Source organism: Xiphophorus couchianus, chromosome 5 (genome assembly GCF_001444195.1).
Source record: "Xiphophorus couchianus chromosome 5, X_couchianus-1.0, whole genome shotgun sequence".
Lineage (NCBI taxonomy): Eukaryota > Metazoa > Chordata > Actinopteri > Cyprinodontiformes > Poeciliidae > Xiphophorus > Xiphophorus couchianus.
In genome coordinates this window covers 28289021-28309547 of record NC_040232.1, presented here as the reverse complement: position 1 = coordinate 28309547, position 20527 = coordinate 28289021, and the positions used below count along the sequence as shown (strand labels likewise).

Here is a 20527-nt window from a genome sequence, read left to right as displayed (position 1 = left end):
AAGCTGGAAGGAAGCAGATGCATGGCTTTCCATTTTTGTGTGGAGCGCAATTATATTATCTCACAGTAAAAAAAAATATCAACAGCACAGTTGTGTGCTTAAATATTATAGGGTTAGGGTAATCAATCAAATCAAAACCATTTTTATCTGTAATCTGCCAAATAACATCAACATAAAAACATCAATGTAATTTGGGTTCAATATTATTTAATCTTGGAAACTGAATGCAGGCACTACTATTAATATTTTAACATTTTGTTAATGCCAGAGTGTATTTTATCAATATGCTCTGGCACAGCCAGCCCCTTAAGGACATTTATGTCCCAAAATGAAATGGGTTGGACACCCCTGATAGAAAGGACTAGATAGCTAATACCAACATTGCTATAAAGTAAAAGTGGGGTTCTGTGGGTGGATGGTAAGTAGTCAGTACCTTACCAGCAGAGGACAGCCTGAGTCAGTAGAATCAAAACAAAATCACTAAGCTCGGTGTTGATCTATGTTTTCTGTTAATTATAATCTTGGTTTAACAAATATATTTTTTTACTTTAAGCCTATCAGACTTTAATTAAAAGTTAAATGAAATTAAAAATTATAGCTGAAGCAAACTTGGGTGAATTTTTAAATGAAAGTCAAGATGTTTTCACTACAATTGCATTACAGAATGATAGTTCAAGGTATGATTTAGCTTTTCTTCTTTGACTTTGAGCCATTATCACAGATTTCAAACTGCATCAGTTTAATATAATATTAACCTCTAAATTTTCACCAAACTTTTTAACTTCTTTATATATAGATCTCTTTCTTGCTATTTCCAAATGGATTCTAAACTGTTTATGCAAAGAAGAAAAAGTTGAAGCACAGATTGGCAGTTTTCTTACCTGTCAACATCTAAGCTTACATAATACCATATTTTTAACATTTACCACTAAAGCCGCTAATTCTTGTTATGACATTGATGCCTCTAGTTGACAGGGTTCATGTTTGTGGACCTTGGCCATTCTTAGCCAGCTGACCTACATTTTTCCCACTCGCTGCCTGACCGAATCGGCTGTTTGTCACTGTGTGGCCAGATCCATTTGCCCCCTTTATATCTGCTTTCTGGGCATGGCACCATGCTTCTCAACGAAAAAAGAGTTTTACTGTTTGCAACGGCTGCCACTTTGTCACACACACACGCACAAATGCTGGTACTGCTGCTCAACGGGCTGGCTGTGGCAACAGCATTTACCCAGTGGTAAACAATGCATGCTGCCAGAAACCACAGATTCTGTACGTCAAGAATAACATACACATCCTGCTTTTGACAAAAGCCTCTGAGTGGTTAATATTAAAGCTGCTCCCATGATTGGAAGTGAGGGTGCTGGTTTGCAAAACCACAATTTCCCTATTTACAGATACGGGCCCTTTGCGTGACTGAGAGGCAGCTCCAGCTTTTGCTTCATTTATATAAAGTACACCAATAAAACTGTTGGGTTTTCACCCTGACGTTGCTTACAAGTCCAAATTAATCTTTATTGAGTCTGTGATCTTGGTATATAAACCTTCCACTGCTGTACGATGTGGAAGGCGAGCCAAAGCCATATGAGGAATTTGGTGGTTTTGCAAAATGGGACACAAAATAGGACGTGCGATGAATTACCCCATATTCTACAGGATGTTCTCAATTTTCTTAAAGCTGAAAGTTGAAAAAACAGTCAAGCACCATCTAATTGTACTAAAAATACATTTTGTTTACGTTTACGGTCATTAGCATAGGAAGTAAAGCAACGGCGGTGGCTGAACAACCATTTCTCCCTATTGTGGTGGCTGATATATGTGGCAGCTCAAGTCCACTTTAACTTTACCCAAGCAGTAATAATAAAAGTAATAATATGAAAATATAAAATAGAAATAAAATGCAGGTGAAAAGATTATATTTTTTATGTTGTTAATATTAGCACCGCAGCACAGCTAGCTGGAGCAGGAAGTTAAAAACTTTGTTTAAAACGTTCATGAGCCACTACTATAAAACTCATGGGCTTGTTCTTGACCTAATTATTGGTTTCAGTCCTGTGGCAGTCATTTAGCCAGATAACTACATCAATGAAGGTTTTCAGTATTTTACAATGTGTTTGTTTGTGTTGACAAAAATGTTGCATTAAATAGGTGATAACAAGCCACCACAAGCAACATTTGTTTGGGGGGGAAAGCTAAGAATTGTCATTTTTGGTTTGTTTTTCAGAAAGAAGTTAGTCCAATTTAGATTTGATAAGTCTAAGTATTTTTAGCTTTGAAAAAAAGATGATTAATTGCAACTAATTGATTAATTGCAGTCCAGATTCCTCAAAAAGCTGTAAAATACATAAATTGCTTGTGAAGTTGCAGTCAGTAGTTACCCAGTTGCAGTATTGTCACACGTCAACCTTCATTCAGTGCAGCAGTTTCCAAATCAGCTTTGGAAAAGTCTACTTCAGATTTTGAATAAGAAGTTGGCCAGTTGCTGTTTTCTCACAGTGGTGACAACCCAGCCTTACTATAGCTCAAAGAAACGGGTGGCTCTTTGGGCTCTTCCGATGGCTTCAAGTTGTGTCTAACCAATCCACCCATTCTCCACTGACCTCTGACATCAACAAGGCACTTTGGCCCACACAACTGCTGATCACTGGATATTTTCTCTTTTTCAGCCTGTCTGAAAACCCAAAAGGTGGTTTGCAGTCCTGAAAATCCCAGTGAATCACCAGTTTGTGAAACACCCAACCCAGCCCATCTGGCACCAATAACCATGCCACATTCGAAGTCACTTAAATCTCCCTTTTCCCTCATTCCAGTCCTCTGTTTGGACTTCACCAAGTCAACTTCACCATGTTCAGATGCTTAATTGGATTCAGTTGCTGCCATGCGGCTGATTTCTTATTTGTGCCAAGTGGCCAGTGAGCCTTGCAGACACCTTACATGTAGACTTTATTGTATCAAACAATAAAGTCAAGTCTACATTGTCACAATTTTCATTTCTGCAAGTCTCCTTCCCTGAGTGGCACTAGATTACTCAGCTAAATTTAAGAGGAGTGACTAAACTTGTCATTCCCAGAATTTAAAAAATCTTCAGCTCCTTTAATCTGTATTTTATTTTTCAGGGCATTGCTTCTGATATTGTACGGTACCTCGCCTTCTTCTCCTACTTCTCGATCCAACTGGCCCAGCTCTTCCTGTGCTGTTTTGCAGATCGGCCTCCTCAAGGAAAACCCGTCTTGGAAAAGGTAGGCTGAAATGAGTGTATCCCACTTCCGGTTATTACATCTATGATGACACAATACCCAGGAAGCAAAAACACCAAAGTGGCTATTTTGTGGGTTTTCTTTTTCTTTTTTTTACTTTTGTTGTCAAGACAGTTTTGCCTTTTGCAGGAAGTGATGTGGTCCGCCTCCCCCCTCATTCCTCTTACACTTAACAACTTCCTACAAGAGGAGTGTGAATGAGTGTATGCGTGTGTTTGACACGGAGCTCCTGCATACCTTTATAATAACTCATATGCTTTGTGAAATAACAACGTGACTAGCTGTGTGGACTTTGTGGCCACACAACAGGAAAGCCATTGCTTAACACAGATCTCACTGTGCCATCAAACCATGATAGACTAAAGTTTTCGACTCCTGACAGCTGACAGATGAATGAAAATGAGCTCCTTATCAATCAAAGTGCCATGTGATGTTATATTTCCCTGGTGACAGAGTGTCAGAAGAGCTAGAAAAGTCCCTAACCCATTCCAGCCTGGCGGTGAGGAACTGTGGGGTGCAAGAGCCAAAGTTTGGCGTAGTGGACACACCCAGTGGTGTGTCCTCCTAGTTTTTTCTCCTCCACCTCCTCTCTTTCCTGTGCTCTGGTTAGAGTTACTCACATGAAGACAGGAAGTCCGGAGATAAAAAAGTAAAAGTGTCATAATGAAGAGCAAAAACACCCGGAAAAGGGGGCGGGAGTGAGGAGGAGATGCCATGAAGTCTGTGTCAGAAAAACACAATGTTTCTTCATGAAGTGTGTATGTGCGTGCGTGTCCGTGTGTTGGAAAGTTTGCGATGACATAATTCCGCCCTGTCTGCGTTAGACCTCAAAACATCATCTTTCCCCCTATTTATTCTGCTCTCTGGGAGTTCATGGCCTCCACTCCACAGAGCGGACCACCTGAGTTTACCGGCTTGTTTACAGACGTTAGCGTTCCCAAACACACCCCTCACAAGCACAGCATTCAACCATCAGCCAGCTGCGTGTGTTTCCAAAAAAACCTCTTAGTGGTGAGCATTTTCTGCAAAACCAACTATCAAGTCTGGTCTTTAATCTGTTGCAGAACCCTTGTCCCGTGGAAGATGCCTCTTTCCTGTCAAAGATTCTCTTCTGGTGGTTCACTGGGTAAGACGGTTTTTTAAAAACCTCTCATTTTTTCCACGCATAATGACTCACTTACTGGCAGCAGTTTTTACTTGTTTACAATAATGTGTGTTTTGATGATGGACCTCAGTGTGTGAAGCGTCTGCCTTGCGACCTCTCTCAGGCTCGTCGTCAAAGGGTATCGCACCCCACTGGAAGCAGAAGATCTGTGGACCCTGAGAAAGGAAGACACGTCGCACAAGATCATCTCCGAGCTTCAGCAGGACTGGACAGATGAATGCGCCAAGCTCCAAAAGTGAGAACTAGAAATTGACCAATAGTGATGATCATGATGTGAGAGCATTGGCTTTTAATTTCAATTTTCACCGATATAGGCACGTATCTCAGATGACAAGAAATCTTTTGAAATATAAGATTTACTTCTGTTTGCAACATTAAATATAGAACCGGTTAAAAGTAGTCGCGTTTTACATTTTGTACTGTTTTTAATTACACATTTCTCCGTATCTCATTAGGATTTTTATGGGACAGCCTACACAGGGAAATAATTAATGATTTGAAAGATTTTATTAGAAGCAAAAGGTCTGGAAAGTGTCACGAGATGTTTTTGTCCACATTAACAGACTGCATTTAGGTGAAGAAGCCAGGAGGCCCATGGTCATTCTGGAGGAACTAGAGACACACAAAAAAAAAACACAATTATCAAAGGAAAACCATAAAAATTTTTTACTGGTTGTACATTTCAACTGTTTGGTGGTGATGGTATCATGCTGTGAGGATATATTTTTTTAGTTGCTCAAGTCTAGTGTAGTGAGTAGTCAGTATCCTGCGTGCACTGGAAAGCATGTAAAAAGCATGAATGTTTCCCAAAACTCTACACGAAAAGGATGTTATACTCGTCCTCACACTTGGTGTATAAAATCATAATAAAATGTATTAGAGTTTATTATTGTAATGTCAGAAAAGTGAAAGAAAATCCAGGTCTGTGAATTGTGTTGTGTCTTTGAGAAACATCTGTTGTGAAATACAAATCCTCTGTCAGACTTGACAGACTGAAACATGTCTGATCTGGTCCTTACTTTGTCAGAGTTTATGAATATGCTTAGCTACCTTTAAAGTTTATGAATTTGGTTTGTTGCTTCTTTGCAAAAAAAAAACTTGCTATAAGTCTTGTGGGAGTTTTTTGGCATTAAAGCTCAAACTATTGTCATAGGTCCACATCCAAAGATTTAGTACAGGTTTATAATCTTGTTTTATGTCCCTACTGGCACGCTTCCAGTAGAGTTAATGAGCAGACATGTGGCTGCGTCTAAGTGAAAATCGGGATCTCTCAAGGACAAACATTTGGGTCTAAAAAACAAAGAGAGCAAGCAACCACTTGAGGACAAAGATAATGCAATGTCATTACAGGAACCCTGAATCATTTTTAAAGCTCGTTAACATAACCCACATCTTTGAAAATCCATCGTTAAGTGTAATTATTATTTGCAAACCATACTTTCCACAGCTGTTGATGAATTACTTGGTTAATCGGTGATGGCACGAAAATCTAACGTTTTATTGCTGTCTGTTTTAAGCAGCCAACACCAGCTTTGTGCATCTCTGAGACTAATTTCTTGCCTGTAACTATTTTGTTTTTGGATTTATTTTTTTTTTCTCCCTCATGCAGGCAGCAGAAAGCCTTGGCGTCAGGCGCAGCTCTGGGCAGCCGGCTGCCAGACCAGGCTCAGCTCCTCAGGAAGCTGCAGAAGGAACAGAGCTCTGGCTTTTTCCTGTTGAGGACGCTGGCACGCAAGTTCGGCCCATACTTCTTGACAGGCACCTTGTGCATCATATTTCATGATGCCTTCATGTTCGCCATCCCTCAGGTCTTGAGGTAAAAATTTCAAGAAATGAAATTTTTCATTTGATATTACTCAGGGACCGATCTGTGGTGTACCACATACCTCAAAGCAGCTGTTGTTAATTTTAACGACAAGCTACAAAAACTGCTGGGAATAGTTTATCTGAAGTTTTTAGTTTTCTTCAGTGCAGAACGTTGAAATCTATGTCTTGAAAGTTGCTGTATTAATAAAGTTTTAATTACTTTTATCTTTAACTAAAAGATGAGCAACACATTCAACTGCAAGAATTAGTTTTATGCATGCAACTCTGTAAATTATGTGGACAGAGTTACTGCCTTCTTTAGTTCTACAAACTAAATGTGCTGAAAGCTGCAACAAAATCTGTCCAAACTTTATTTCAAGCTAAAAAAGAAAGAAAAGAAATCAACATATTTCCTCTTAACTGAGACTTCAGTTTAGATGAGATCCTTGGCTGAAAGCCGATCATTCCAGTTCTGATATTTTAAACAAAAAGTCACCATTCTACACAAATAGATAAAAGCACAGCTATAGACGGTGTCTTCTTGAAAATGCCAGATAAGTTCTACTGTACACAACATCAGGCACTAGGAGCTTTTCTACACATTCAGTCTTTTGTTTCCCATCACACATCCACTTGACCCAAATTTCTTGCAGTAAAGATCAATCTTTATTTCACAGCACACAGTTCTAGTAAAACCCAGAGTAGCATTTTGGACAATCAAACCTTTTAGATTTGTGATTGTATACAGACATCTATGGTCTTTATGGAGTAATGTTGACTCCAACATGAAGGTCTGCACTGTAGTTCCTTTACTTTGTGCAGCCATGTTTTGAACAGTTGGATTAGAGATGTGTCTGTAAATATGTTTTTTTGGGGGAGGGGCAGCTATTTCTTACACTAATGAAGATCAACACATCCTTACTTGAATTGCATGTTAGCTAAAGTTATCTAAAAATAACAATAAAGCATGTCAGGATAATGTATTTTAAAGGAGCTCTTGGGAGTGCAAACAAGGCTAGCACTAGTGACTCTGTAGAAAAAAAAATGTATAAAATAAAATACAGTCATTATTTTTTAATGTGAGTGTTTTTCCCCCACTGGCAAAAAAGTTGGTGCAGTAAAATATTATTTTATTCCAAGACTTTTTGTGCATAATTACCAGCGGGTTACCAGTACTTGTGCTTCCATGATTTATTACTTAATCGATAAAATAAAACCAGGAGCTGGCAGCGGTGAAAACAGGTCACGACTGACCCACCACCAGCTGCCTCGCCATCCTACCAATCAGACTGGAATGTTGTTGTTCATGCTGCGCGCCGAATCAGTGGAAGTGATAATTACGGTCGTGGAGCTGTGAGTGAGAGGAGCAGGCGAGACCACAGCCCTGAGTGCTCCAGTAAAGGAAGGACGAGGCTAAAGGAACGGAGAAAGGGCTCTAAATGGCAGAAATGCTGTCGGACCACAATAAGAGAGCCGCAGGCCAAGTGTGAGTGCAGACCGGCCGCAGCCTGAGCGCCATTGTGCAACGCGAGCTGCTTCCAGCCGGCCAGTCAACCAGAAGCCACAGCGGTGCTCAGTATCAAACTGAAAAGAAAATATGTTGACACAATACAAGCCTGTTTCTGTCTGCTTAGCTTTGTGTTTTCAGGGGGGAAAAAAGAAATACGTCTGTCACACCTTGTTTCTTGATGTTTTCAACAAAATAGTCAATTCATGTTTTACTTCTCTTTGTCCTCAGTCTTCTTCTGGACTTCATGAGGGATGAAGACGCTCCTCTGTGGAAGGGTTACTTCTACGCCACCTTGATGTTCCTCCTCTCCTGCCTCCAGTCCCTTTTCAACCATCAGTACATGTACACCTGCTTCACGGTCGGCATGAGGGTGAAGACGGCTGTTATGGGCTTGGTTTACAGGAAGGTGAGTAACTCCCCACTACTTCTTGGCATAAACAGGAGATCTGTTTCGTTTCAGGCTGAAAACGGCTAACGGCGTATGATTAAATGCCTTTACAAGGGTGACTGATGTTGTGTAGTCTTTACAAGAGTATATAAAATGATATTGTTTACTGAAAGTGTTTGGTTGGAATGTCTCTTGCTGTCTATCCAGTCTCTGGTGATAAACAGCTCTGCCAGGAGGACCTGCACCGTGGGTGAGATAGTGAATCTGGTCTCGGCAGACACTCAGAAGCTCATGGACTTTGTGGTCTACTTTAACGCTGTCTGGCTGGCTCCTATCGAGATCGCTCTTTGTCTCTTCTTCCTCTGGCAGGTGTGTGGAAATGTAATGTTTTCTCAGTGGCTTCCATTCATTCAGTTTAGCTCAACAATGTCTTGACGGCTTTTCTCTTTTTTTTTTTCCTTTTTGTTTTTTCACCAGCATCTAGGCCCGTCTGCTTTGGCAGGAATCACCACTGTCATTCTCATTTTCCCGCTCAATGGATTCATTGCAAAGAAAAGGAGCAAGCTCCAGGTAAAGCCAGGAGTCCCTCCACAGTGGGTCAGACATCAGGAACATCCCATCACGCGGGGGAGGGGATTTTGTGTGTGGAGGGGGGGGTTGCCACAGCTGGTTTAGATAGTGACTGAAGAGCTGCGTGGGTGTTTGGCCTGAGTGCTACATTCTCTCTTGTCCTTTTGATGTCTGGCTCATATAATGCGCTTGAAAAACAATGACAGGAAAGGGTGGGCAGTAGCAAGACATAATTTTTCATTTCTCTGGAAAAACAACAGACGGCTTCTGTAAATTTAGATGCCAGTTTAATCGAAAATTTGTTTTGAGTGCAGAGACCGCATTCCTGCCCCTTTGTTGTTTTCTTGTAATAAAAGAAAATAACTAAAATGTTACAAGTAACAAATTCCTACTGAATTAGACAATTTCTGTGGTGTTCAGAGGAGACTACTGCTGCTATTATGAGGGCAGACAAGCTGGTGTACGCGAAGGAATGCACTCGCTTTGGTGTGGTGTTTGTCAATTCACTGCTTTGGCTTACGATAGGTAATAAAAGAGTAAAAGTTTTATCATCTGGTCAACAGGAGATTCAAATGAAGTTCATGGATGGCCGCATCAGACTGATGAACGAGATCCTGAATGGAATAAAGATCCTGAAGTTTTATGCCTGGGAGAAGGCGTTCCTGGAGCAGGTTTTGGGCTACAGAGAGAAAGAGCTCAAGGCCCTGAAAAAATCTCAGATTCTTTATTCCATCTCCATCGCCTCATTCAACTCTTCCTCTTTCTTGGTAAGAAAACTAAAAGGGAAGACCTGCTAATTCAGGCATTAACGCAATGATGCTCGCAGGCTCAGTCAGCTCCACATTGATTGCACAAGATTGCAACAGAACTGAGTCTGAGATTAAGCAGAGAGTTCACAAACTCCTAGACAAATGAAAATTACATCTTTTGTATGCTTTAACTCACATATTCTTAAGGGTAACTGAGATTCAGTGCTGTGCAAAAGTCATGAGTCGTCCTTCATCTTACTTGCTTCTTAGCAGAGAGAGCTTCTTGTAATCTGTGAATGTGATCAACAGTTCTTCAGGCTTCGTAAATGTATTTTTAACATTTGCTTTTAACTTTTTTTATTTTAGTGTTGCACCTAACATTCCAAAAAACAAAATATTTTTTGTCAAGACACTTGAAGCATGAAAAAAGCTCCCAGATGGAAACGATAACTTGGTGAAAAACGAATCGAATCAGATTTAGTTTGCACTTAATAATATGGCACAAAACCCCATATTTCCACTGAGCTAGTGAACAGTACACAGGCATCAGAGTTGTAAAATTATGAAATAGTATATTGACGGCAACAAAGTGATCCCCAACATAGTATTATTTATAACCGTGGAATGCAGAGGATGATTCACTGAAGAATGATTTGCTTGGTTTGCATGACACAACTGTATATTCATTATATGCTGATGACACAGTTCTTTATTTTTGCAAACTATTTGTTCCACTACTTATTTTAAACATTTTTAAGACAAAAACCACATTATTTAATAAGTCTGGAAATCTTGATAATGAAGGTGTACTGTGCTGCAACTGGAAAACGTTCCACTTCATTAAGATATCACATTTAAATACTATTAATCTGTCATTAGTAGATCTTCCAGATCATATTAAATGTACACTGTACAACATGTAGTCAAGGTTATGGACAAGGTCTGGTTAAAAGAAATAACTGAAGGAGTCAAAGTCCAAAGAGTCTCAGAAAACATGGCAAAAAAAAGAGAAATGCCACTGTAAACTATGAGGAAAAAAGTTGGATTCTGTCAGGAAAAAGCACAAAGAAATTAGAGATAAACAAAATTATCCCTGGACATCTCGGCTAAAACAACTTTGATGGCAGTTGAGCAATTTCAACAAATATAACTAAAATGTATTAAATTATTTGTAAACCCCTGTTCTCAAAAATCACAAGGTAATTACTCTGCATCTCAAGATGAAAACATTATAATTCTCGGCGCATTATGCTGAAATCAGCCTCTTTTGGCTTTGGTTGCACTCGTCCTCCCAGGCGTCTGAGAGAAGGAAAGCCTGGAAAACTAGTGCAGTCAACAGGGCAGTAAATTCAGAAAGAACTGAAAGTTGACAAAAGCGCTGTCTGCGGCTTTAATCTCACTGTGGGACACAATGTTTTGACAATAAGATGAAATTACATCAAGCCTCAGCTTATCCTCAAAGATGTCTGAAAGATCATAATTCATGCAGTTTTAAACATTTCAAAGATGTGTAGATAACAGTCTCTCCTGTTCTTTTCTAAGATTGCCTTTGCCATGTTTGGAGTCTATGTGATGCTGGACGACAGAAACGTCCTGGATGCACAGAAGGTCTTTGTCTCCATGGCGCTGATAAACATCTTGAAGACTCCACTTAGCCAGCTACCATTTGCAATTAGCACAACTATGCAGGTGGGTGTAGTTTTTCTTTGGTACTCATGATTGCTCTGAGTTGTCTAAGCCTTTCTCTCATATTTCTTAAATTTTGATATTTCAGGCTCTAGTTTCACTGAGGCGCCTGGGAAAGTACCTGTGCTCAGAGGAACTGAGAGTGGACAATGTCTCAAAGACTCTGCTGAGCCCTGGTAAGAACTACTACCACTAAACTACCCAACTAATCAACAAATCGTTCTATGAGGCTTAATGCAATGAATTCCCACAAAGTGCTCCCACTCTGCCTGAAATGCCATAATCAATAAAAAAAAAAACCCACACGGATCTTGTTGTTTATAACTGTGGAGTACCACAGCCTTGTATGGATCATATGCACTGTCACTTCCTGGGTCCCCGGCTGACTGGAAGATGGGGTAATTATAGGATATTCCCGTTTAGTGGTTAAACTTAAATCACAGCGTAAATTCAGACATATGATTCATCGAGGAATAAAAAGAATGAATACTGTAGTTCACTGTCTAAGATCTGTCAACACTTCCTGAGACGGCTTGTGAAAAGACAACAGCTCCCTGTAATTTGCCTGATTAAGAAAATTCACTTGTAATTACGCCCAGACAGCACTCTGATGAGAAACTTCAAGGGGGAAGCTGCTTTTTTTGGAACATGTGTTGCGTATTTTAAAAGAACACATCCCTTCTATTGCAGGTTTTTTTTTTGGTAATTTTAGTTGATTCTTCTTTCCTTGTTTAGATGGTGAAGATGTGATGATAGAGAGTGGCACTTTCAGCTGGACTCCAGAAGGTCCTCCATGCCTCAAACGGTATGAATCAAAGGATGAAAATAAAATCCTTGTGGTAAAATCATTGGAGTCTCACAGAGAAATTCCCCTTTTTTATTGGCAGAATAAATGTTCGTGTGCCACGAGGCTCCCTTGTTGCTGTGGTTGGACATGTGGGCAGTGGAAAGTCCTCTTTGTTGTCTGCTATGCTCGGTGAAACAGAGAAAAGAAGTGGCCAAGTCACTGTCAAGGTACACAGCTAATGTTCCATGGCAGAGAAATCTATTCATAGCCTGTGGTTTTAACAAATATTGACAGTTTCTGCATTTGTTCATGCAGGGCAGTGTAGCATACGTACCTCAGCAGGCCTGGATCCAGAACGCCACAGTCCAAGACAACATATTATTTGGCCGTGACAAGTTGAAAACATGGTACCAGCGTGTGCTGGAGGCCTGTGCCCTACTGCCTGACCTAGACATCTTACCTGCTGGAGATGCTACAGAAATTGGAGAAAAGGTACACAATGCACAAAACATTTTTTTCTTACTGGTACTAATTATTTGATACTTTATATTGAGTTCAGTCTATTTTTTTTTTCTTAAGTAGAATAAAGATTTCTCAAATACTGAAGTGTGTTTCTAGGAACATGTCACCAGTGAAGAAACATTCAGTCCAAGTTTGATGAGTGCCGTTTTTGTGCTTTTGAAGTCTTTATAATTTTCTAAATCTAAAGTGGCACCTCATACAAAAACATGCGATATTAAAAGGGAGAATATTTTTTTTTAAATTATACAATATTCTCACAGTGTCTGGAACTTAACTTTTAATTTGTTTCTGGTAAATTCATCCAGTCCAGCAAAAATAGTCTTTTAGTTTAGCGTCAAAGCAGAAAAGAAGTTTAGCTTTGACATCAGTATAGTCTCAATGTTTGTAAAACACCTGATCTTATCTGTCACTTTCTCAACTTTTCTTATTTCTAACCTAAGTTTTTATTGTTGTCAACCAGCCAATTTTGTGGTCTCTCCATTTACCCAAGGGGACTTCTTCCAACATACTTTCTTATGTCAAACTCAGAGTTTCAAAAGTACAATGGGTACAGGGTGTTGAGCTTGAAGCACTCACCATCATTTCTCGGGCTCATAATTATAACTTACACTTACTTCACCAGAAAAAGTCACATGCTGACAGCAGCTGGAAAGTGCTTTGCAAGACACATTACTTAGGCAAGAAATATTGTGGCGCCTTCATATTCCAACATGTCATTATACACATGCTGTTGAATTTTTCAAAATCTTCATCAATGTTTTGTTTTTTAAAATTATTATTATTATTTCTAATGCAGGGACTTAACCTGTCAGGGGGGCAAAAGCAGAGGGTGAGTCTGGCCAGAGCTGTCTACAGAAAGGCCGATGTGTACCTGCTGGACGATCCACTTTCTGCTGTTGATGCTCATGTGGGTCAACACATCTTTGACAGAGTCATTGGGCCAAAAGGAGTCCTTAGAGACAAGGTAACACCAGACAATTAAAAAAAAATGTCTACACACAGCCAAGCACAGTTTTACACCTAAACCAACAATTTCATGCCATTATTGCCACCAACTGGAAACCACCACTTTGCTGAGTCTTTTGTTTTTTAGGCTGAGAATAGCGCTGGATTGTGCTCACATATTTTTTTTTTCTTGCTGTTGTGGTGTACTTAACAGACCCGCATACTTGTGACCCATGGTATGAGCTTCCTGCCGCAGGCTGACCTCATCCTCGTTCTGGCGGATGGCGAAATCACAGAAAGCGGCTCTTACCAGGAGCTGCTCAGCCGCCACGGCGCTTTTGCAGACTTCATTCACACTTTTGCAAGCACAGAACGGAAAGAGAGCGTCATACAGAGAGGTGCAGATGCATTTTATTGATAGATTAATTATTCATTGGGGGGTTTTCTCCAATAATCAAGATAATCATAAGCAGTCTTTAAACACATGTCCTTTTTTGCAGCTGGCTCCAGAAGATCCAACGCTCGACTCAGCATGGTTGACTTCATGCCTTTTTCTAGAGACTTGTCACAAGAGCAGCTAATCGGGTATGCAAAAACAAAACAGGAGTGAACTGAAATCCTGGGAATATTCTTACTGAAACTGACCTCTGACCTGTCTTTGTCATTCAGGGGAGACACCACTAATACCAACCTGCAAAATATGGAGCTTGTGTCTGAAACCGACCAAGATCAGATACCAGAGGACTTGGGGAAGCTGACTGAGGTGGACAAAGCTCGCACTGGACGAGTAAGTCTTAAAACACCCTGGTTGCTCAACATCTTAGCATAAGATGAGTGTGACTGGGCCTGACTCATTTGTCTATTCTTATCTTTTTCTGTTACAGGTGAGGCTGACATTGTACAAGAAGTACTTCAAGACCATCGGGTTGGCCATCATTATTCTCATCGTCTTCCTTTACGCCTTCCAGCAGGGCGCCTCTCTGGCCTACAACTACTGGCTTAGCATGTGGACCGATGATCCAGTTGTTAATGGCACACAGATTGATACAGATCTCAAACTGTCTGTGTTTGGGGCTCTGGGATTTGTGCAAGGTCAGTGAGTTGGTTTAGTTTAGTGTTCCTACATTAATTCTATGTCAACTGGTTGTTGGCGACTTAATAATATTAATAATATTCTTCTCTCACAATGCTTTAGGAATTGCCATTTTTGGTACCACTGTTGCCATCTCCATCTGCGGCATCATTGCTTCCAGGCAGCTGCACATGGACCTGCTGGTCAACGTTCTCCGCTCTCCAATGTCGTTTTTCGAGAGCACGCCCAGTGGCAACCTCCTGAATCGCTTTGCTAAAGAGATCGATGCCATCGACTGCATGGTCCCTGAAGGCTTGAAAATGATGCTGAGCTATGTCTTTAAACTTCTGGAAGTCTGCATCATTGTGCTGATGGCGACGCCCTTTACAGCTGTGATCATCCTGCCTCTTGCTTTCCTTTACGCCTTCGTCCAGGTACCTGCGGCAATAGTTCCCACAAATACGTCTTTAGAAGCAAAATCTGAATTTCTTTGCTGTATGTTATTGGAATGCTCTGAGGTCCAAAATCAACTCTGCTGACATAAATTTAACTCGCATTCATTTTGAATTATGGGAAAGCCCTCTGTGCTCCTTTTTGTTGAGCCTGTGAAAGCTGGTGTTTTAATTTTCCACTGTGGGTCCACAGAGCTTCTACGTCGCCACATCCTGTCAGCTGCGCCGGCTGGAGGCTGTGAGTCGCTCGCCCATCTACACCCACTTCAATGAGACTGTGCAGGGTGCCAGCGTGATCCGAGCCTTCGGGGAGCAGCCCAGGTTCATTCTGCAGGCTAATGAAAGGGTCGACTTCAATCAAACCTCCTACTTTCCCCGCTTTGTCGCCACTCGGTAAGCAGATTTGTGTCTTTGGTCAAAGGCTTGGTTCCTGCACAGAGGAATTATAGCTTTAAGCGTAGTTAATAAAATGTTAATGGAAATACCAAGAGTGTTTAGTTTCATATTGCCTCCTGTAGTATTGGCAGGTAGCAAAACTTTTCTGACCAGTGCTAAATCATTATTACATTCATAGGTGGTTGGCGGTCAATATGGAGTTTGTGGGTAACGTTGTGGTCCTTGCTGCTGCCATTCTTTCTGTGATGGGGAGAAGCACTCTGAGTCCAGGCATTGTCGGTTTGGCTGTGTCACATTCTCTCCAGGTAGGATATTATATCTTCACACATAGAAAAGAGCTATCGAAAGAGTTTTTCTCATTATCCTTAAAAGTGGTGTTAATTCAGTTTTTCTTCAGGCTTTTGGAAGATCTTGCAAAGGTAATGATGGGGAGTAGAAAGAAAATTAGGGAAACAGCAACAAAATCTTGAAGAAAACTTACAAAGATATCCAAATACTTGAAGAAATACTAAGCCAGACCACCCACCGAAGATTGCAAAAAGTGTTGGCTCTTTGTAGGCAGAGGTTACTTTATACTTTTGCACAGCGGCGAACATTCTATCCAAAATTCATAAAGAACATGAGAACCTGGCAGAAGCAAGCCCAACCCTTTTAATGTGCAACTCAGTGCCAGTTAGCTTCGAAAACATGAAAAATTCACTGGTTTGCTTAGTCAGTAACTGGATACTGCAAGTGAAGTAAACCACACTGCACTGTGTGTTGCAGGTGACGGGAATCCTCAGCTGGATCGTACGGTCCTGGACGGACGTGGAAAATAACATTGTTTCTGTGGAGCGAGTCAATGAGTATGATGATACTCCCAAAGAGGTCGGTGCTCCAGTTACAAGCAAACGCTCAGCAGAACACCACAGGGACTCATCTTGATCTCAACTTCCCCTTTTCTACTGTCTCTTACAGGCCAGCTGGAGTACAGAGGGCAGCTCTTTGCCTGTGGCTTGGCCCCAGAGCGGCACCATTGAGTTACAGGACTACGGGCTGCAGTACAGGAAAGGCCTGGAGCTCGCTCTAAAAGACATTACGCTGCATATTAACCCAAAAGAGAAGGTGATTTATCATCTGTTGTTTGTAATCACTAACGCTTTTTAAAATGTTGGATTGCAAAATGTTCCTATATTTACTTTCAGAAATGTTTGTTTATTAGGTTGGAATTGTGGGTAGAACAGGAGCTGGGAAGTCCTCACTTGCACTGGGAATCTTTAGGATCCTCGAGGCTGCAAAGGGAAAGATCTTTATTGACGGAGTGAATATTGCTGACATTGGACTCCATGACCTCAGATCTCGCATCACAATCATTCCTCAGGTGAAGTAGCACAGATGGAAACTAAGTTATGCCTTTGATCATGTAAACTGCCGTAGCCACACATCTTTCTTTAGGGTTAGACAAACTGTTTACAATAATAATTTCTTCTGTTCCCCTTCACAGGATCCTGTGCTTTTCTCAGGCTCTCTCAGGATGAACCTGGACCCCTTTGACACCTACACAGATGAGGAAATTTGGAGCTCTCTGGAGCTTGCTCACCTCAAGACATTTGTGTCTAATCTGCCTGATAAACTCAACTACGAATGCTCAGAAGGAGGCGAAAACCTCAGGTAAAACTTTCTATATCCGTATGATATTTTGCAACAGAGCTGCAGCACCAGACGTTCTTTTTACACGAGTCCCATAGGAGCTACTATGAAGACATCTTGAATATAATTGTGTCTTCTCCACGTTTTCTGTGTAGCTTGGGTCAGCGCCAGCTAGTCTGCCTGGCCAGGGCCTTGCTGCGGAAAACCAAGATCCTGGTTTTGGACGAAGCAACAGCTGCTGTGGATCTGGAAACGGACACTCTCATTCAGTCGACAATCCGCACACAGTTTGAGCACTGCACTGTGCTGACCATTGCTCACCGACTTAACACTATCATGGACTACACAAGGTACACCACCTCAGTATTCAGAGTCTGTGAAAACCAATTTATATTAAGGTGTGAATTGTTTCTCTCAAGTGCTGGTAAAATGACAGGGGAAATATCTGCAGAAAGATTAAACACATTGGATGTTTTTGATAGGAAACTTTAGCTATTAGATACACCTGTAAATATTTAAGCTACAGCTTCTATTTTAAAAGATTTGCCACAATTATCAAAGTAGTTTGAAAACGCAATGAATATTTTATTAACGGATTATGGAAAAAATTTAGTTTTAGTACCCATTACTGAAACTACTGTTTTATTTTTATTTTAGCCAATCTGGGTAAAATAATAGCAAAACGGATTTGATCGAAATGTTTTTCCTATTGATTTTAAGGATTAACAGAGTTTTTGATGCTATCTGGCATCAAACATAGGCTAAGTCTGTGTTTGGTGTACTGTCAAATCTTAGTAATTTTGTAAGTGTCTCTGCTATGTACAAAAAAGCGTTATTGCTGTCTACTGAAAGATTAATTGGAAATATCTCAAATATAGTAATATATTGAATGAAATTCATTTAGAGAGCAGATCAGATGTGATCTTGAGTCTGAAAACATTCAACACCAGAGGGCGCTATAGGGTAGTGAATAGTGTATTACAAAATAGATGGAATGCATTTTCACTGCAGTCCTTACATTAAGTCAGAGTAATAACCTGAGGATATATTTGCCATATAAAAATAAATGCCAAAGTGGGACTGGCTTATGAGGGAAAATATTAAAAGCTGACCTTTAAACTAAAACCTACCCATCTGTCCTAATGAACTCAATTTTGAGATTATATTTATTAAATTCCCCAAGCTTGAAATTAATCAGAGAAATCATAGGTCATTTATTGTACAAAGATCAGTGACGGCTAATCACTGGAGGGTGCATAGCCTTTAAATAAAGAAAATAAGAATCTAAATACTAAAAGTGATGTGAAGCTCACTGGTTTTGGCAATATCAAAACTCTAAGCCCAGAGTTTTCTCAGTGTGGTTGGTATGTTCTACTGGGCAATGAACCAAGCAACTGGGTTTGTTTAGAGCCTATGTTTCTTGGAATAGTGTGGCATGAGAAAGAAAGTACGCCAGGAGATCTGTGTTCAGGAACCGACTTGCTAGGGAAGTGCTTGGCTTCCTAACGAAAATACTGGCAGTCCTAGTTTATTTGTTTTTTTTGTGTGTTTATTGACTGAACAAACCATATATAAGAAAACAAAACAAATCATAAGACTTTCTAAAAAATGTACACATACAAAGACTTCTAGTGGTAGTTGTGATGCTAGTTGAATTCAAGAGTGTATGTATTACCTGCTCAGAAATTGACTTAACTGTGCAACATTATTTATTGGGTCTATAAATGTAGACATTCATAATCTAAATCTGCGTCTCTGTTTTTGCAGTGTGATTGTCATGGACAGAGGCCACATTTCTGAGATGGACTCTCCAGCCAACCTCATCTCACAGCGGGGACAGTTTTACCGAATGTGCCTGGAGGCTGGACTGGTTTAGGTCTCCTCGTACCATTGAGCGGAGGGCCTTGTTGTACAGATGTGGGACCTTTTTTTGTGCGGCCCTTCAGCAAACATGAAATCCTGCCCTTCCAAGCTTTGTGGCATCTCCAAACTATTCCAGCAAGGGCATTGTCGATGAATCTCATGAGCAGCTGCTGACACAGTCCCTTTCATATTTGTTTTTCCATTTTAAAAACCCAGAGACACCTTGTTCAAATTCAGGAAAAGACTTTTGTTAACCTCAGAGGACGGACAGTCAAACCAAAGCTCTGGAGGATTGTTGAGTCCTAAAGCTACAACAAAATGTACATAGGGAAGTGAAGGTTTAGAAGCCAAAGGCTTGACGAGTACCACAAATTTTTATGATTTTCATTCTCTTTAAGGATGGGAGATGTATTATTTGTGTATTTTTTGTGTTTTAAAGCACAAGACATTTATTGATGTTGTCTCAGGCGTAGACATTGATGTTTACTTATTCTTTTTAGCCTTCTATACCAAAAAAGAGGCACTTTTGTACTTGCAAACTGACAGAAGTCTATATTTTTGTCTTCTTCTCTTAGAGATTGGGATGGGAAATATTCTGATACATTAACCTTTGCAAGGTTTATGCTTGCAAAGCTGAGAGTTATGGGGCTGTCATAGGCTCCGAAATTCAAAACTTGAGGCCGTTTTCATTTTATATGTCAGGGAGAAGGAGGAAAAAAAGACGGCGAAGTAAGCCAAGACATTAGCTGTGGTCCAACTATGTTGTGGCTGGTAGTTTATTTCTGTCAATGTAAACACATAAAAAAGGCAACAGACCTTATTGGTCAGACTTAACCTGAAACCGGTAGTGAAAACCACCATGAATGAAGAGAATGCCTCTTTAAAACAATGGTGACACATCTCTACGGGATCGTCACTGCCTACGCCACACAAACTCAGGCCATACCATACACAGAGAGTGACAAAAAAACAGTATTTTTCTCAAGGTGCTGACATGACAGACTGTAAATAGTCCACACAAGTGTTGATTCAAGGAAAGAACCCTATGAACTTTGAAAAGAGAAGAAGCATTTACTGTTTTTGTCTTACTGGTTTAGACAATGTGTTTTAAGAGAAGCCCAACTGTTTATTTATGTTGTTCGTCAAAATGTTTTAGTTGTCCTTAAAATTCTGAGGAATATATTATATTTATACTTTTTATAAGGAGCTTGTTTATTTTCACTGACCTTTAATGTACTGTCGTGTTCTATATAATGCTGGATAATAAAGTTTATTTGAATATGTTGTTATGTCTGACTCAAAGTTTTTGTTAGTGTTTTTTTTTTTATCTGTTCAACCAACTTACAGAGCTTTGCAAAACTATTTATTCTCATTGAGTTTTTTTCAAGGAGAATAAAAAAGCTTGTTTCAGCAGTAAACAGGTCAAGGTTCGCTGTTGAAACTTTGTCATGTTTCAACAGCGAACCTTCATGTGTTTATATTATATGGACTTTATGTGATTGATTAGGTCGTTCTAACACAAGAATATGGATTTGAACAAAACCATTGTTTGAAGGTTTAAGATTATTGTTCTGATGGATGCTCAAGACTGACCTGATTCACTTGACATGATGCTGCCACCACCATGTTTCACAATAAAGATAGTGAGTTCAGGGTGATGTACAGTTTTACTTTTTCACCAAACCTTTGGGCTCATCTTCCCTTCTTCTGTCTGCCTGCTGTGCTCATGT

The 20527-nt window shown here is 40.2% G+C and overlaps 1 protein-coding gene across 1 annotated transcript in view; it reads left to right on the top strand.

Annotated features, from left to right (window-relative positions):
- Positions 1–20081, top strand: part of abcc6a (ATP-binding cassette, sub-family C (CFTR/MRP), member 6a) — a 32953-nt gene extending 12872 nt beyond the window's left edge. The window contains exons 5-31 of the mRNA XM_028018121.1: positions 3117–3239; positions 4322–4383; positions 4526–4657; positions 6032–6238; positions 7967–8144; positions 8334–8495; positions 8604–8696; positions 9260–9463; positions 10988–11134; positions 11220–11307; positions 11867–11936; positions 12019–12145; positions 12234–12410; positions 13237–13404; positions 13600–13783; positions 13886–13970; positions 14055–14172; positions 14270–14477; positions 14581–14891; positions 15103–15302; positions 15484–15610; positions 16071–16172; positions 16263–16409; positions 16507–16665; positions 16789–16955; positions 17090–17284; positions 18702–20081. Coding sequence (XP_027873922.1) covers positions 3117–3239; positions 4322–4383; positions 4526–4657; positions 6032–6238; positions 7967–8144; positions 8334–8495; positions 8604–8696; positions 9260–9463; positions 10988–11134; positions 11220–11307; positions 11867–11936; positions 12019–12145; positions 12234–12410; positions 13237–13404; positions 13600–13783; positions 13886–13970; positions 14055–14172; positions 14270–14477; positions 14581–14891; positions 15103–15302; positions 15484–15610; positions 16071–16172; positions 16263–16409; positions 16507–16665; positions 16789–16955; positions 17090–17284; positions 18702–18810 — 4050 coding nt within the window. The 3' untranslated portion in view covers positions 18811–20081. The remainder of the gene's footprint in view (positions 1–3116; positions 3240–4321; positions 4384–4525; positions 4658–6031; positions 6239–7966; positions 8145–8333; positions 8496–8603; positions 8697–9259; positions 9464–10987; positions 11135–11219; positions 11308–11866; positions 11937–12018; positions 12146–12233; positions 12411–13236; positions 13405–13599; positions 13784–13885; positions 13971–14054; positions 14173–14269; positions 14478–14580; positions 14892–15102; positions 15303–15483; positions 15611–16070; positions 16173–16262; positions 16410–16506; positions 16666–16788; positions 16956–17089; positions 17285–18701) is intronic.
- The last annotated feature ends 446 nt before the right edge of the window (positions 20082–20527 follow it).